The 18,447-nt window shown below is 44.4% G+C and overlaps 1 protein-coding gene across 3 annotated transcripts in view; it reads right to left on the bottom strand.

Annotated features, from left to right (window-relative positions):
* mapk8ip1b (mitogen-activated protein kinase 8 interacting protein 1b) overlaps positions 1-18,447 on the bottom strand; it is a 173,190-nt gene that overhangs the window by 16,096 nt on the left and 138,647 nt on the right. For all 3 annotated transcript variants that reach the window (XM_080191559.1, XM_080191558.1, XM_080191560.1), the window contains 2 exons: positions 7,453-7,528; positions 672-844 (listed from right to left, as the gene is read on the bottom strand). In XM_080191559.1, the coding sequence (XP_080047685.1) occupies positions 672-844; positions 7,453-7,528 (249 nt within the window). The remainder of the gene's footprint in view (positions 1-671; positions 845-7,452; positions 7,529-18,447) is intronic.

Consider the following 18,447-nt stretch of genomic DNA (forward strand, 5'->3'; position numbering starts at 1 on the left):
CATCACTCGAGTTTTACTTCCAGATTTTTACTGAATTCAAATTTCACCATCTGCCCCCATGGTGGGATTTGAATCTGGGCCCCCAGAGCATTTCCCTCAGTCTCTGGACTACAAGTCCTGTGACAATACCATTACACTACTGCCTCTGTCTAATTTATATCAAAGTAGCGCTAAGAACAATTTGACGTGCATGTGTTAGGGGAAGTGGATTGGGAAATTCATCACACACGGTGTGTATCTCCTTTCCCAAACTCACTGATCATTTTGTCTATTCATAGAATTCCTAAAGTGCAAGGAGGCCATTCAGCCCATCGAGTTTGCACCGGCCACAATCCCACCCAGGCCCCATTCCCCTAACCCCATATATTTATCCTGCTAATTCCCCTGACACTAGGGTCAATTTAGCATGGCCAATCAACCTAACCTAACATTAATAACAGTGTGCGCCTTGTTACTTTTTCAGTAGGGCCCTGGCCCATTGCATTGAATCATTGGCTTCTGTGTGATTCCAACAGCAAAAGAAAGTCTGGAGGGCAGAGCTAACCCCTCTTCCTTTTCTCTAAGAGGCTGACTGACCTGCTGGAGTTTGCTCCTTTCGAGTTTCCAGCATTATGCCTCTTGTTCAAGTGCATTGCATCGCTACTCTTTGATCTTGATGAGGATTGGAGTACCTGCAAAGTGTCCTCGTTCCACATTGACCTCAAGTGCATAGTACGCTGGGAAGATTCCTGTCTCGCCTGTTCGCATATTGTAGGCATGGTACCAGTAATCATCAGCCTGAATGTCCACGAGGAGAGGGTCGTCCACCTCTAGCTCCAGCTCATCGTCATGTCGAGGCACAAATCTATGCAGGTGACAAGAAAGACTGTCATGAAGGAAAGAAAAGACTTCCCTAGTACCAAGACTTTAATGAAATAAAAGCATGATGGATTGTAACTTTGGCCAACTTACACATGGCCAGGGCTAATGAATCATGGATCTTGAATTAAATTCAAATGTTTAAGCAAGTAAGGTAGTGGAATATTTAAAGGAAGACTTGCCCTGAGTAATGCCTTTCAATGACCATTGAATATTCCGAGTTATTCTAGAGCCAATGAAGTACTTTTGAAGTTTAGTCACTGTTGTAATGGTGGGGTGTGGGGGGCACTGCGATGATGATTGTCCAGGGGGTGGGGGAAGAGTTACGGAAAACTCCAGCAATGAATTTCAGGGTAAGGGTGGGGGGGTAGAATTGGGGAAATGCCGATGATGCGTATGGGGCGGGGAGAAGGACTGGGGAGAGCTGGCAATGAGGGTCAGGAGGTGGGGGCCTGATCCCTACTGGTGGGGAGGTGGGGCAGTGGGGGTAGTTTATTTTTATTTTAAAGTTAGCGCTCTGATCACCGTGTTGCTGGTTCTAAGAATGCCCACCCCATCAGAGTGACATCCTAAGCCACGCCCACACATTTGTTTCTTTAAACTGGCTCAAAATCAGGAGAGAAAACTGGCCTGTCTGACTGCAGAGTTGCACACCAGTTTTCTGACAAGCCTGGCACTTTGCCAAATTCTGATAAGATCACCCCAGTATCTTGAACATAAAACTTAACGACTTTAAAACAGAACATTATTTGTCCCAAATTGGATAAAACCAAAACCTTGAGGGGTTGGGTCAATTGTCATAACACATCACACAGAGAGTGGTGGGTGCCTGGAACGCGCTGCCAGAAGAGGTGGTGGAAGCAGGCACATTAGCAACATTTATGAGGCATCTGGATGGGTACATGAACAGAGAGGGAATAGAGGGATACTGACTAAGGGCAGGTTTTTTTTTTAAGTTTAATTAGGGCATAATGAGACAAAAGCAAAATTCTGCGGATGCTGGAATCTGAAACAAAAACAGAAAATGCTGGAAAATCTCAGCAGGTCTGACAGCCCCTGGGGGGAGAGAATAGAGCCAATGCTTCAAGTCCAGATGATCCTTCATCAGAGACTTTGAGACAGCCTGCGAGAGATGCCAAAATTAAATTTTGCATCCATAACTTTCTGACATTTATGACGCAGGGTGTTAAAATTACTCACTCGGTTCAGTAATAATCCTGCAGTCCATGGCGTGATATAATTAATCACTGTTTCAATTATTTAGAGCAAATCTACTGACAGTTCCAATTAATCATTACACATGTCATGCTTGATCCCAATTATACACAAAATTTTGAAGTGACACTGTACGATATTAGTACACAAATACTGATGTGTTTGCCTGAAACATCCCATTTTCCTATTTTGAACCCAGAATTAACCCAATTCTCAAGTGGGTTAACTCCTGCACTAAATGCAGGGCATTGCGGGGGAGAGGAGTAGGCAGAAAGCATTAACTTGCGTCACAGCACAGTTTCCAAGGTGAAGTGTCTGACTTACATTACTAATGCAGTCTGCTAAACCATAGCTCACTACATGATTAACAGTGTGAAAACATGTAGCCCTTTAGGTTGAACAGAATGAAATTTACAGTGCAGTAACAGGCTATTCAGTCCAAGGATTTAGTGCCAGTAGACTGGTGAACAAGGTCAGAGCACGCTGAGACAAGCAGCAAAATAGAAACCAGAGAGTAGAGATTAAAGGTGGCTCCGCAAGACTACTGGAAGATTGGAACTGGTGAATCAGTGTTAAGATCATTGTCCTTTACCATTTACACAAAATGATTTAGATTTTGGAATCAGGAGTACATCTCCTCTTTCATTATCTATGTTTTTATACAAAGTTGCATTTGTCAGGGTTCGTGCCTCTGAGTCAGAAGGTTGTGGGTCCGGATCCCACTGGAGAGATGAGTCTTAATTGATGGTTAAATCAGGGATCCTCACGCTCCCTGTTTAAAGCAGGTGTGTCAGACTCCCAGCCTGCTTTCAGCAGGGAGTAACAGGAGAGCTGGCTGTGTACAGATGTATGGTGTAAATAAAGTAACTTGGTGACGGGACTTTCGCCTCCGTGGAGTTATTACAAGAACAAAAATCAGTGTCTGAGGTGGTGTCTTTGGGGTGAGATTTTGGAACAAGGCCCTTTTTGTCCAATAGCAGAGTAATTTTCACTGATACACTCACCAATATTTATCTGGCAATCAACATTGCAAAGAAAAGTTCCCCCAGAGATAATGGAATTGGGGAAAAGGTAAGGACACGTCAGTTTAAAGGAAGAATCTGATTGGTGAGTTTCTTTAACAGTTCAGTCAAGGATAATTCTTTAATTTATTTCTGGTACACTTGAATGGTCGAATAAATAGAACATAGAACATAGAACATTACAGCGCAGAAATGGAAGTACTTTAAAACACCTATTTTAAATTCCTGCCAAAAATAGAAGTTATCTTTATTGTCACTCTCTCTCTCTCTACTTATTGCATTTCTGTGCAAAAGCAAAATACCACAGCCGTTGTAAACCTGAAATAAAAACAGAAAATGCTGGTAATATTCAATAGGTCAAGCAGTGTTGGTGGAGAGAGAAATATTTCGGATAAACGCAAAATACTGCGGATGCTGGAATCCGAAACAAAAACAGAAAAATGATGGAAAATCTCAGCAGGTCTGACAGCATCTGTGGAGAGAGAATGGAGCCCTCAGAGCTCTGACAAAGGGTCACCTAGACTCGAAACGTTGGCTCTACTCTCTCTCCACCAATGCTGTCAGACCTGCTGAGATTTTCCAGCATTTTTCTGTTCTTGTTGTGGGAGAAATAGTTAATGTTTTGTCAGAACATCATCAACTTTGAAACAATGCTCGGAATTCTCCGGCCATTCGTGCCCTGCTGCCGCTGCACGTGAGGACAGAGAATTTGGCGCTCAGCCAAATCTTCATTCACTACAACGGGACCAGAAAATCCAGCCAGCACAAACAACCGGAAAGTTCCACCCAGAAACTCTGTTTCTCTCTCCACAGGCGCTGCCTGATCCACTGAGTATTTCCAACATTTACTGTTTTTTGAGGACATGGTAAGAAGTCTCACAACACCCAGGTTAAAGCCCAACAGGATTATTTGGAATTACAAGCTTTCGGAGTGTTCCTTCATCAGGTAAGTCCGAATGCTTGTAATTCCAAATAAACCTGTTGGATTTTAACCTGGTGTTGCGAGACTTCTTACTGTGTTCCCCGCCCCCAGTCCAAAACCGGCATCTCCACCTCATTTTTGAAGATAGGTATATGGGGCGGCACAGTGGCACAGTGCATAGCACTCTGCCTCACAGCTCCAGAGAACCAGGTTCAATTCCTGGCTTGGGTCACTGCCTGTATGGAGTTTGCATGTTCTCCCAGTGTCTGTGTGGGCTTCCTTTGGGTGCTCCGGTTTCCTCCCACAGTTTGAAAGATGTGCTGGTTAGGTGCATTGGCCAAGCTAAATTCTCCCTCAGTGTCCCCGAACAAGTGCTGGAGTGTGGCGACTAGGGGATTTTCACAGTAACTTCATTGTGGTACTAATGTAAGCATACTTATCATTAATAAATAAATCTCAGTAGAATGTATTTATCTCACACTCAGAGACAAAACCTCTTTATTTCAAAAATGCACAGAGCTTCCCTATTCAAAATATTGAAAAAAAAAGTACAAATTTCATCTAATAAAGATTTGGAGGTTTGTCTCCTCCAGCTTTTGATTAAATAAATTTAAAAATAGGTTTATTCTATTGGTATAACTACTGGAGGAACGCTACCTAAATTCAACCATACAATTCATATTCAGATCCGAGAAAAATACTAGGTAGAATCCCAGGGAAATTTTCCTGATCACTCTTCGTAATTTCAACAGATGCAGAATCTTTGACAAGACAGTAGAAGTGGGATTTCTCCAGAGCTACTCCGGATTTTCCAGCATAATTATAGCAGACAATCAGAAAAATACCCCAAGGAATTACAAAATCCTGTAAATTCCAGGTTTGTCAATTGGGACCACCCAAATCATAGGATCCCCACAGTGCAGAAAGAAACTATTCAGCCCATCGAGTTTGCACTGACCACAATCCCACCCAGGCCCTATTCCCATAACCCCTCTATTTACCCTGCTAATCCCCCTGGCATTATGGTCAATTTAGCTTGACCAATCAACCTAATCTGCACATCTTTGGCCTGTGGGAGGAAACCAGAGCACCTGGAGGAAACCCATGCAGACATGGGGAGAATGTGCAAGCTCCACACAGACAGTGACCTGAAGCCTGAATTGAACTTGGGCCGCTGGCGCTATGAGGCAGCAGTGCTAACCACTGTGCCACCATGCTGCTCAAAATGAAAGCTCAACTAAGGCATTAAGAAACACAGAAGGAAATTTCAATGGATTTTTCTGCACTCTGTAATTTCGTTGGCGGCTAAAATCAAAAATATTTGGAGTATCAGAAATTTCAGTTGACATGCAAAATAGTGGTTAATCAAAATTCAGAAAGGACTCCGAGTGACTTGTTGTAACAAGTGGTCAGGTTATGCAATGAAAATGAAGGAGAGGCAGAACCATTAGAATTGGTCACAGGAATTTGTAATGGATAAAGGTGACATGAAGGAGATAGGTTTAGATTTGATGCTTATGTAAAGATGGGTGATAGAAAATCAACACTTCATCTGTTAACTTTGAGCAGAGATGCAAACTTCCCCTCAATTGTTTTACACTATCACGAACAGTGTAAACCTATCCCAAATGTGTGACAAAAATGTGACATGAAATCAAAAAGTGCAGGTCGGAAGTGTCTGAAAATGTAATACTTTTAATATATTTAGATAGATATAAATATAGCCATTTTATCAACCCACTCAGACAGAGTGAAGCAATTTCTCTTTAACTTTCGAAGCATACAGTTAAACATGGAGAGGAACATGGATGCCATGCCATGTCGAATGGCAGAGAGACATCACTGCAGTACTGGGGCAGTTACCCCCCTGGTGGAAATCTCTAACCATTTCCCAAAAGCTTCTCTAGATGAGAAAGAACATGGATTTTCATAGAGACTTTTGCCACCTCAGGACATCTTAAAGAGATTTCCAGCCAATTAAGTAACACTAAAATGTTTCTGAATGGAGGAAACGTGGCCTGCCCACAAACAGCAATAAGACAGTGCCCGCTTGATTGGTGCCCCTTCCACAAACATTCACTCCCTCCACCGATGCAGCGTAGCAGCACTGTGTACATCTACAAGATGGACAGCAGGAACTCACCAAGGCTCTTTCAGCAGCGTCTTCCAACCTAACAGCCACTGCCATCTAAAAGAATGAGGGCAGCAGATACTTGGGAATACCACCACCTGGAGGTTCCCCTGCAAGCCACTCACATAGAATCCCTACAGTGCAGAAGGAGGCCATTTGGTCCATCGAGTCTGCACCAACCACAATTCCACTGAGACCCTATTGCCATCACCCAATGCATTTACCCTAGCTCTTCCCCTGACATTCAGAGACAATTTAGCATAGCCAATCCAGCTAACCGCACATCTTTGGAGTGGGGGAGGAAACCAGAGTAACTGGAAGAAACCCACGCAGACACAGGGAAAATGTGCAAACCCTACACAGATAGTGACCCAAGCTGGGAATCAAACCCAGGCCCCTGGCACTGTGAGGCAGCAGTGCTAACCACTGTGTTGCCCACCATCATATTGCTGTTCCTTCACTGACATTGGGTCAAAATCCCAGAATTCCTTCCCTAATGGCACTGCTCCCTCCCTAATGGCAGTGTGGGCATACCTACATCTCAGGAAATGCAGTGGTTCACTACCATCTTCTCAAGGGCAATTAGGGATGGGCAATAAATGTTGGCCCATCCAGAGATGCCCACAGCCTATATAAAACTATTTTTTAAAAGAATCTGTTTCTGTGACACTGACTGGGGGACAAATACTGGCCACAACTAGGGAGAATTCTCTTGCACTTCTTCAAAATCAGAAGCAACAGAAGCAAGTGTTTTAATGTTGTGAGGAACATGATTAGGAGCAGCACGGTGGCGCAATGGCTGGCACTGCTGCCTCACAGCACCAGTGACCCGGGTTCGATTCCCGGCTTGGGTCACTGTCTGTGTGGAGTTTGCACATTCTTCCCACGTCTGCGTCCATTTCCAATGGGTGCTCTGGTTTCTTCCCACTGTCCAAAGATATATGTGTTAGGTAGACTGGCAATGCTAAATTGCTTCTAGTTTTGAGGGGATTAGCAGGGTAAATATGTGGGGTTATGGGGATAGGGTGGGATTGTTGTCGGTGTAGGCTCAATGGGCCTAATGGCCTTCTGTACTGTCAGGATTCTATGATCATAGATAGTGTCAGGCCCTGAGTTTCAGATCCATAATTTGATGTCAAGATATGGAGCTAATTTGATGGTGTTCTCAAAGCAAACAGCAAGGAAAGCGATAGCAACTTACAATAAAGATAGAGCAATTTGATTGGAGCCTGTAACACTCATTAAACACCAGCACACCTACAGGCACTGTGCCCCAAATGGCCTCCTTCTGAATTTGTTCTTACCTGAATACTGCTCTGTGTGTTTGATCCCTTTCTTCTCCGTTTATTGTACATGAAAATAATCCGAAAGATTCTGCACCTACGTGACAGAAACAAACACAAGTAACCGTAAGAAGTGAAAAGCAGATCCTGTGTCAACACATTTCAGATAAATATACGCGGTGCCCACTTCAAGCTAATATTCTGCTTGGCTACTTTCTGTACACTTTCTGAAAGGAAGGCAATGGCTTAGTGCTATTATGGCTAGAGCATTAATCCAGAAACTCAGCTAACGCTCTGAGGACCCGGGTTCAAATCCCTCCACGGCAGAGAGTGAAATTTGAATTCAATAAAACATATCTGAGATTTAGAATCTACTGATGACCATGAAACCATTGTTGATTGTCAGAAAAACCCATCCGCTTCACTGATGTCCTTTAGGGAAGGAAATGCGCTGTGCGTAGCTGGTTGGGCCTGCATGTAACTCCAGAGCCACAGCAATGTGGTTGACTCTCAACTGCCCTCGGGCAGCTAGGTATGGGCAATAACTGCTGACCAATGATGCCCATTTCCCATGAATAAAAAAAGTAGATTCAATAGTCACTCTCTGAAGGGAATTGAATAAATACTTGCAGGGAAATTACATTACAGGGTTATCGAGAAAGAGAGGATCGTGGGAGTAAATGAACAGTTTGTTCAAAAAGATGCCGCAGGCACAATGGGCTAAATTGCTGGAAGATTTCATTTTACCATATGCTGCCAAAAAGTGTGATAGGGACATATGTTCAGTCAGGACATGGCATGCAACGTTAAGTATTTTGTGTAGAATGCTTTCTCTGATTTTAGCAGAGCATTAACACCTGCGTTAAAGTAGCAGGAAGAGGATTATTATTGGAGGAATACACATGGTGAAATCTTCCAGTCCCACCAGGAGTGGAAAGCTCAGTGGGCAGAGGAACTTAAAATGTTGTGAGGCCAGAACTCTGTGCCCGACCATGGGATGAATGAACTTCATCAATTACGTTCTTGACCCTTTAAAGGGGGGTTGAGCTTCCTAAAGAACAATGTTGTCAAGCCTATTTGCATGCATGAGCGCTAAGATCCCCAACCATGAGAAAATGGAGGGTTCGGTTTGACATATGCATCTGGCGAGGCAGACTTCTTTCATGATTAATGGTAAGTTGCTGCTGCGTTGTCCTCTTTGGAGATGATCGATAAATGCCAGACTACGCATAAGGCTAGATGGTCGTAGTGCAAGTTAGGTGGAAGATGGGAAAGGTTAGTGGGGAAGTGTGGACCAATGGCTGGGGTAAGGTGGAAGGGATTGAGCAGGCTGTCCTGGGGTGTCCTTTAAATATGGTGCCTGGACCTTCAACCAGAAAGTAATAACGGAGAGGGCAACTTCCTGCCTACACCACTGTGAGAGTCCACAAGCACCTTGCAGATCCATATTTAATGAAGAGCGCAAGATCAAGCTTGGCAGCTGTTTCCCTCTTCCTCTCCCTTACACCTCTACACCCACCATCAAACTTAATATTCCAGAATGGAAGATTCCAACTGTAGAGTCTAAGGCTGAAATTTTCTAGCTGTTCACACTGGCGGGATCGTCCGGGCCTGCTGACGGCACACCCCTCCTCCGCCGTGGGGTCCCCATTGACAGAGGCGGAACTAGAAGATCCCAATGCCGACAACAACACACCACCTCCTGTCGCAAGAAACACTCTATGGGGAGGCAAAATAATCTCCTCTTTTTGTCTGCTAACATCACCAATACAAGGTCCAGAAATTATTAATACTACTCTGTTCTACAAAATGTTTCTCTGCGAGAATCCTGATTCTTTCCTCTGTATTATTAGGTTCTGATTGCAGTTTACTCTCATTCTGTGATATTGTAGGCAAACAGTTCTCTTTGATGAGAGAATCAAGCAGATTTTGCAACCTCCCCACCTGCTGTTTTCCTTTCTGCACTACAGCCAGACAATACTGTGTGTATATTTGGTCTCCTTTTTTGAGGAAGGATGTTCTTGCTCTCGAAGGAATGCAGCAAAAATTTACCAGGCTGATTCCAGGGAGGTGGGACTGATGGATGCGGAGGGATTGACTGTGTTAGGATTGTTTTCACTGGACAAATGACGGGGGAATCTCATGGAAATTTATAAATTTCTAATAGGACTAGGCAGGGTAGACACAGAGAGGATGTTCCCAATGGTGGGGGAGTCCAGAACCAGGGATCATAGTTTGAGGATTCGGGGTAGACCATTTAGGATGGAGGTGAGGAGACATTTCTTCACCCAAGGAGTGGCGAGCCTGTGGAATTCACTATCACAGGAAGTAATTGATGCCAAAACATTGAATATTTTAAGAGGCGGCTGGATATAGCACTTGGGGGTGAACGGGATCAAAGGACATTGGGGAGAAAGCAGGATTAGGCTACTGAGTTGGACGATCAGCCATGATTGTGATGAATGGCAGAACAGGCTGGAAAGGCCAAATGGCCTCCTCCTGCTCCTATCTTCTATGATACACCAACACAAGCAGATTCTCAATCTTTGACTGGTGGACGTCGTCACTAACTGGAGAAAGTGGGAAAAGGCACAAACCTTTGCGTTTGTGATAATACTTTGCAACATCGCAGAGAGATTTTCACACATGAAACACTTGCATGGGCCAACTTCAGGCTTCACACACCGTGAAGCAGACAGAAGCAAGTTGTATGAGCTGATAAATTCTGCATGTAACTTGGGAAGGATTTGGGATGGGTTTAGAGTGGGTTCCACCCCTTCACTAGCCCATCCTGAGCGCTTTGAGAAATTCTGATGGCTGTGGGAAGCGAGAGGAGGGGAATTAAAGTGCCCACAACATTTGTCAAGAAGGTTTGGGAAGCCAGACAGAAGTGAAGCTGTCAATGATAGTGAAACTTTCAACATATGGGCCAGAATTAACATCCCCATGGACTCCAGTAGGCTTAATGCTGCTATTTCACACTCTAACCAGCATTGACTGACAGAAGGCGGGGCTTCTGCCCATCACCTGGAGGAGGTCCGGCCTTGGAGAGCTGTCAGCCAATCAGATTGGCCAGTGAGAGGTGGTGGGGGGAGCAGGAATGTGTGTATGTGTGTGTGTGTGTGTGGCTGGAGGCTGGGTAGGGAAGGCCTGGGGGTGCTCTGAGGAGGGACAGTGGCCTCTCCGGGAGGGGGGTAGGTTTGGGGAGGGTGTGGGCAGAGATGGTGGCGGTGTCAAGGGAGTTCCAGAGATCACTGGGCCCAGTGGGAGGGTCACACCAGTCCAAAGGTGGCTTCAGCCCTCCCCCCTCTCCCTGAGTGTGAAATAGCAGCTTTAAGCCTGCAGCAGTCAGTGGGGATGCTAATTCTGGCCCATGTCTTGAAAGCTTCACTATCGTTGACAGTTTTACTTCCGTCTGGCTTCCCAAACCTGAGGACTTGGCTTTAGGCCCTGTGGGGGTCAGAGGAAGGCCATTCGGCTTATTGAGTCAGCTCTGCCGTTCAGAGACTGATTTGATATGATAATCCTCCACTCCACTTTCCTGCCTCATCACCATAACTTTTCCTCCCAGTATCTATTATCCACCCGCCAGCGTAAAAATTGAGGCTGGGTGAGAAAAGGTCCTTAAGGAGCACATGGTCCTGATACTCTTTCATGGGATCGAGTGTCGCTAACAAGGCAAACCGACAGACAGAGATCTAGAGCTAGCTGGATAGACATACAAACAGACAAACAAATAAAACAAACTGAGGTCTGTCTGCCTCTCATGTGAACTTACATTGAAGAAAAGCAGGGGAATTCTCTATATTGTTCGAATCAACCAGACCATTTCTAAGTCTTGAACCAGACTTAGAAATGTTGTGAGACATTGCCACGTGCAGAAGAGCTGCTGTGTTTTCCTCTGTTACAATAGTGATTGCTTTTCAAAACTCCTTTCTGTGCCTTATGGAGGAGTTTGGGAGGTGGTAAAAGACACTATGTCGATGGCACAGTGATTAGTGCTGCTGTCTCACAGTGTAGGTTAGATTCCCAGCTTGGGTGACTGTCTGTATGGAGTATGCACATTGTCTGCGTGGCTTTCCTGTGGGTGCTCCAGTTTCCTCCCACAATCAGAGGGAGGTGCAGGTTCGGTGGATTGGCCATGCTAAATTGATCTTTGGTGTCAGGGAGATCAACAGGGTAGATAGTGGGGTTACAGGGATAGGGCCTGGGGGGTATTGTTGTCAGTGCAGGCTTGATGGGCTGAATGGCCTCCTTCTGCAGTGTAGGGATTCTATTCTGTAAATTCATGTCCTTTCTTTCCAAGTTATTCTTCAGTTCCCTCACCCATTGCTCTTATCATACAATGTATTATGCGTGAGCTGTACTCAATGTGGTCAAACTACATGTGACCTTAAAAGATGTATTTATTGGCAGTCAATTTTAGTTTTCTCACTGCCCTCTTTGTAGTATACTCTGGATGCTCTCCCCTGTCATCCCCCCAAGTTCAGTGTAGATGTCTGCTGCAATTATCAGACAAGCACAAAATCTGTACTGATGCTGTATCAGCCAATCACAGAAAGAGAGTAGACCAGAAGCCCATGACATTCATGATGGAAGTGGTCACATATAAACTGTGCCAATTTGTCCATGACTATATGCAAGTTAGCTTTCATGGCTGCTGAGGTAATATTACTGAACTGATAATCCAGAGAAGGCAAGTTCAAATCCCATTGAGGAAATCTGAGAAGTAAATTCAGTTCAAGTGATCTGAAATGCAAAGTTGGTCTTGGTAAAAATGACTTTAAAGCTGGTGGAGTAATGAAAAAACTCATATGATTCACTATGTCTCTTTAATTAAGGAAACCTGTCCTTACTCAATCCTGTCTGATATGTGACTCCAGTCCAAACAATGCAGTTGACTCTCTATTGCCTTCCTAAGCGAGACAGCAGGCTGACAATAATTAGGAAAGCTAATAGGATGTTATCATTGATAGTGTTGGGAATTGAATACAAAAGTAGGGAGGTTATGTTTCAGTTGTGTAGGATACTGCTGACAGCACACAGCTGGAGAACTGTGTAAAGTATTGATTTCCTTATTTAAGCAAAGATATAAAAACATTAGAAGCAGTTCAGAGAAGGTTTAGAACAAAGAAAATTACAGCACAGGAACAAGCCCTTCAGCCCTCCAAAAGCCTGCACAAACCATGCTGTCCAACTCAAATAAAGCGCCCTGCTTTTCCAGGCACCAGATCCCTTTATTCCCATCCTATTTGTGCAGTTGTCAAGACACCCCTTAAAAATCAGTAACATATCTGCTTCCACTACCTCCCCCGGCAGCGAGTTCCAGGCACCCACCACCCTCTGTGTAAAAAACTTGCCTCGTACATCTTTAAACCTTGCCCCTCGCACATTAAATCTATGCCTCCTAGTAATTGACTATTCCATCCTAGGAAAAAGCTTCCGGCCAGCTACTGGGTCCATGCCCCTCATAATCATGTTAACTTCTATCAGGTCGTTACTTAACCTCTGTCATTCTAGTAAGAACAAATTAAGTTTCTCCAACTTCACCTCACAGCTAATGCCCTCCATACCAGGCAACATCCTAGTGAATCTTTTCTGTACCCTTTCCAAAGTCTCCACATCCTCCTGGTCGCGTGGCGAGCAGAATTGAACACTATATTCCAAGGGCGGCCTAACTAAGGTTCTGTAAAGCTGCAAAATGACTTGCCCCGGCCAATGAAGGCAAACGTGCTATACACATTCTTAACTACCTTCTGTACCTGCATTGCCACTTTCAGTGACCTGTTACCTGTACACCCAGACCCCTTTGCATATCAATATTCTTAAGGGTTCTGCCATTTACTGTATATTTCCCATCTGCATTAGACCTTCCAAAATGCATTAAAAGTTTATTTATTAGACACAACTAAGTCTTACATTTACACTGCAATGAAGCTACTATGAAGTTCCCCTAGTTGCCACACTTCAACACCTATTCGGGACAATGCAACTTAACCAGCACATCTTTCAGACCGTGGGAGAAAACTAGAGCATCTGGAGGAAACCCACGCTTGGGGAGAATGTGCAGACTCCACACAGACAGTGACCCAAGCCAGAAATTGTTTCAAGAAGTCCTCCTGGACACTCTTTACAAACTCTGCCCCATCCACACCTCTAGCACTAAGTGAGTCCCAGTCAATATAGGGGAAGTTAAAATCTCCCACTACAACAGCCTTGTTACTTTTACAGATTTTGGTAAAATCTGTCTCCACACCTTTTCCTCTACCTCCCGCTGTCTGTCGGGCAGCCTGTAGTAAATCCCCAACATTGTGACTTCAACCTTCCTATTCCTGAGCTGTATCCACATCGCCTCGTTGTATGAGCCCTCCAAGGTGTTGTCCCGCAGTACAGCTGTGATATTCTCTTTAACCAGTAATGCATCTTCCCCAACCCTTTATTCTGCCTAAAACATCTGTATCCTAAAATGTTAAGCTGCCATTCCATTACCCAAGTTTACTAATACATGGAATGGGTGGGTTATTTTATGAGGAAAGGTTGTTCAGGCTAGGCATGTATTCACTGGAGTTTAGAAGAGTGTGATGTTAGCCTCCCTTTAAGAAGATTTTTTTAAAAAATCGTGCTCACAGCCTTAGGTGATATCATTAGTGGGAGGACATAAAAAGCTGTGTGCCGGTCAGGTGATGAGGGTTATTTTTAGTTTTGTGTTGGCTGCTGTGTTAGAGGCATAGTTGAGAGAAGATTCTCTCTATTTTGCTTTGAAAGTTTTAATAGTTAGCTGGAAGGAAGGCTTGTTGCCAATGTGCAGTAAATAAACTATGTTTTTGGTGTTTTGAGGAGCTGATGACTACAAGCAGCTCTGAGTTTTCAAGATCATTTGAAATCAGCATTCAACCCAGGGAACTGGATTCCAGTATTATGTGAACTTTAGCCTATGCAGTGACAAATCTATTTAAAGGCTTTTTTCTTTAGATTTTGGTTTGAATTGGAACACATTTAGAGATATTCATTACGGATTATACATTATAATAGTTATTTTGCTTTTTTGTTTGTAATTGATGAAAGTTCTTCTTAATTTTCTTACTATACATATTACCTATATTCTTAAATAAACTTTGTTTGATAAAAGCTCCCTAATGGATCACTTGAATCATACCTGAAGTGAAACATATCATGCTTATTCCAGCCAAATTCAAGGTGTAAAATTTATGGTTCAGGCGGGCTCCATAAAACACTTTGCGGTTTCTAACCTGAGCCATAACCGTAAGAGGCGACATGATTGAAACATATAAGATTCTGAGGGATATTGACAGGGTGGGTGTGGAGAGGAAGTTTCCTCTTGTGGGAAAATCTAGAACTAAGGCTCACAATTTAAAAATAAAGTGTCACTCATTTAAGACAGAGATTCGGAGACAATTTTTTCTCTCAGAGGGTTGCCGCAGCTCAAGGTGGCCCATCCTCACCTTCTCGTGGCAACCAGGAATGGACGTCAAATGTCATGATGCCCACCTCCCAAGAATTACTTTATAAAAAGGCAGGGGAAGGGGTAGGAATGTAATTCAGCAACTCAGTCACTCCATTTCTGGACAGTCCAATGGAGTTAAAATTCAGTCCTGGAATTAATGTCAGTGACATCAGCAGATAACCATGCACCATGACATTCACCATTTTAACGGAATTTTTAGTCCAATTTAAGTACACAGTGGCTGGGATTTAATGAGGGTGAGTTGGAGAAGAAGTGGGAGCCCCTCGTCATTTCCACGGGGGTGACCCACTGGGGGAGCCCAGTGAAGTTAAGTGCCCATCAAGCATTTAACTGGCCAGTGTTGTGTTTCCCACAGGAATTAAGACACTGGGAGAGAAAATTCCACTCCCCGATGAGTGAGGAGGTCACAGGGAGAGAAGGGAATTTGGAGGCAGGGGAAATGACTGGCTTGCAGCAGCCCCTCCCTTCCCAAAGCTGTGTCCCTCAATCGGGAACTGAGTGCTTCTCCTGCTGGATGGCATCACGGAGGATGGGAGAGCCATGTGACTTCCATTTAATCCCTGAACCAAATTCTGGTGACTCAGTGATAATTGCTATCAAGTGGCTCATTAATGAGTCTAATTGACTCCCATGGGGAGTAGGCAAGTGGTGAATATTTTCCCCTTTCTGCCTCTGGCTTAATTGCAGGAGACTTTCCCACCACCAGCAAACTGTCATGCAACTTCCTTTGCGATTTACTGGGCTCAGCCACCATCATTACTGGTGTATTGGCTTCCACGAGGCCCATGAATTTGGCCTGTTAGAGTATGAGCTCCCTGATTGAGGTCACAATTTCCAATCGGGGAACCTCACCGACACATAAATATGGGAGTGTCAGGTCCTCCGGCATTCCCGACTCTGACTTTCATATAATCCCTATAGGGCAGAAGGAGGCCTTTCAGCCCATCGAGTTCGCACTGACTGCAATCCATGACCCAACGTTTTATGCCCTGCTAATCCCCCGAAGTGAAGCGAAAATTCACATGACCAATCAATCTAACCTGCATCTCTTTCAGACTGTGGGAGAACACTGGAGCACCTGGAGGAAACCTGGGAGGACATGCAAACTCCACACAGAGAGATACCCGAGGCCAGAATTGAACTTGCGTCCCTGGCACTGTGAGGCAGCAGTGCTAACCATTGTGCCACAGTGCCTCTTAGACTTTGTACTGAAGCACTCTTAGGAATTGAGATTGTAGAAAAAGAGAGAATCTGGTGAGGGGATACCGGTCTCTGAAGAAATATTTCAATGGGCTAGATTAAATTCCACCTCCCACCTACCATTAAAATACCACACAGAGAGCAACATTAGCATAAACGCTGACGCATTGCAATATAAATGTATTCAATGAAAGCAAATCTTGAAATGAGAAATAATTAACACCCACTTAAAAATCAATCAGTAAACTTCTATTTATATAATACTTTTTAATCATAATTCAGGTCCCAAAATCACACGTAATTAATTACTTCTGAAGTGCAGTCATTGTTGCTATCTAGGCAAACACAGTAAGCAATCTACGCAGAACAAGATCCCACAAAAAATAACCAGAAATAAAAAAAACAGTTAATCCAGTTTAGGCCATACTGAAACTATTTTCAATCCCATGATGATATAAAACCAGAATCATCTTTACTCAGAGGGTAGTAAGGGCGTGGTATGCCCTGCCTGCAGCAGTTGTGGACTCGCCAACTTTAAGGGTGTTCAAATGGTCATTGGATAGGCATATGGATAACATTGGAATAGTTTAGGTTAGAGGGTCATTAGATTCGTTCCACTGGTTGGCGTAACATCGAGGGCCGAAGGGCCAGTATGGGGCTGTAGTGTTGTATGTTCTATAGAACTCTACAGTGCATAAAGAGGCCCTTCAGCCCATCGAGTCAGCACCGACCACAATCCCACCCAGGCCCCAATCCCATATCCTACCAATCCCTCTAACCTATGCATCTCAGGGCACTAATGGCAATTTGAGTACGGCCAATCAACCTAACGCACACATCTTTGGACTATGGGAGGAAACTGGAGCACCCAGAGGAAACTCACGCAGACACGAGGAGAAGGTGCAAACTCCGCACAGGCAGTGACCGAAGCCAGGGATTGAACCCGGGTTGCTGGAGCTGTGAAGCAGCAGTGCTAACCACTGTGCTACTGTGCTGCCCTGTCAAAAACAGTTTTTATATCAGTCATAGTTGGCAGGTGGGATGCTGCTTTCTTTGTAAGGTATACTTTGGCCTAGTCCTGTACCTCATTTGACTCGCACACCGTTTGCCAGTATTTCTTTATACCTCTGTCATCCTTCACTCCACTCTGTATCTAACATCTGCCTGCAATAGAACACCTTCATTTTCTTCTAGTGCATTACAGGTAGATACACAATCATATATGAGTGTGCGCCAGGGGGAGGTGTGGGAGTGTGGGTAACGTTATGGGCAATTTTGTGTTTTAAACTGACCGCAGAATCCCTACAGTGCAGGAGGCGGCCATTTGGCCCATCAAATCTGCATTGACTCTGCAGAAGGCCTACTGTTCCCCTCTGCCCTATCCATCATGCATCCTACCTAACTTGCACTTCTTTAGGCCTAAAGAGCACTTTGGCATGGCCAATCCATCTAACCTGCACATCTTTGGACAGTGGGAGGAAACCAGAGCACTTGGAGGAAACCCACGCAGATCCAGGGAGAATGTGCCAGCTCCACACTGGCAGTCACCCAAGGCCAGAATTGAACCCAGATTCCTGGTGTTGTGAGGCAGCAGTGCTAAACCACTGTGCCACCATGTGGGTGAGAGGATTTTGCCGCATTGACTATTGAGGCAGAGATCAAATGTGGAAGCATTTGAATAGGAAGTGTTTAGAAGGCAGCTCAATGGGATTAGGGTAGGGAACTCTATTTGGAGAACCTGCACTAGCATACACACAAAATAAAATGTGAAAACACCTAAAACCGTTGATGGAATACTGATACGATAAGGACTGCTGCAGTTTGGAAAGGAAGCCACTATTCAACAGGCAATTTGGCCTTGACAACATCAGAAAAGTAGGAGACCACTAAACCCCTTGAATCTGTTAAAGCTACCCATCTTTGCCCATATCCCTTAACAGCTTTAAGTACTATCAGTCATATTTCATGAAGATGATGAAAAATCATCTCCCGCCCCTCTCCGGCTTCTCAGATTATCATTTCCACCAGACTCCTTTGGGATAAGCGAGGAGTGGTTTTTACTTGTGCTTATTCTACATCCCTAGCTGTCAGGCTTGGTATCATTCATAATCAGGTTGCATTAGGCTAGAAGAATGGTCTTCTTATTGGCACTGCAAGGAGTGAGAGAGGCTTTGGTTATAATAGCTCTGACAAATCTTAGATTGGACAGAGCAGAGGGAAGCCATTGGGCCTATCAAGTCCACACCTAGTCATAGATTCAAAGAATCTAAAGTGCGGAAGGAGGCCATTTGGCCCATCGAGCCTGCACTGCCAACAATCTCACCCAGGTC

This window comes from Carcharhinus amblyrhynchos, chromosome 6 (genome assembly GCF_965287045.1).
Source record: "Carcharhinus amblyrhynchos chromosome 6, sCarAmb.v2.hapA, whole genome shotgun sequence".
NCBI classification, from domain to species: Eukaryota; Metazoa; Chordata; class Chondrichthyes; order Carcharhiniformes; family Carcharhinidae; genus Carcharhinus; species Carcharhinus amblyrhynchos.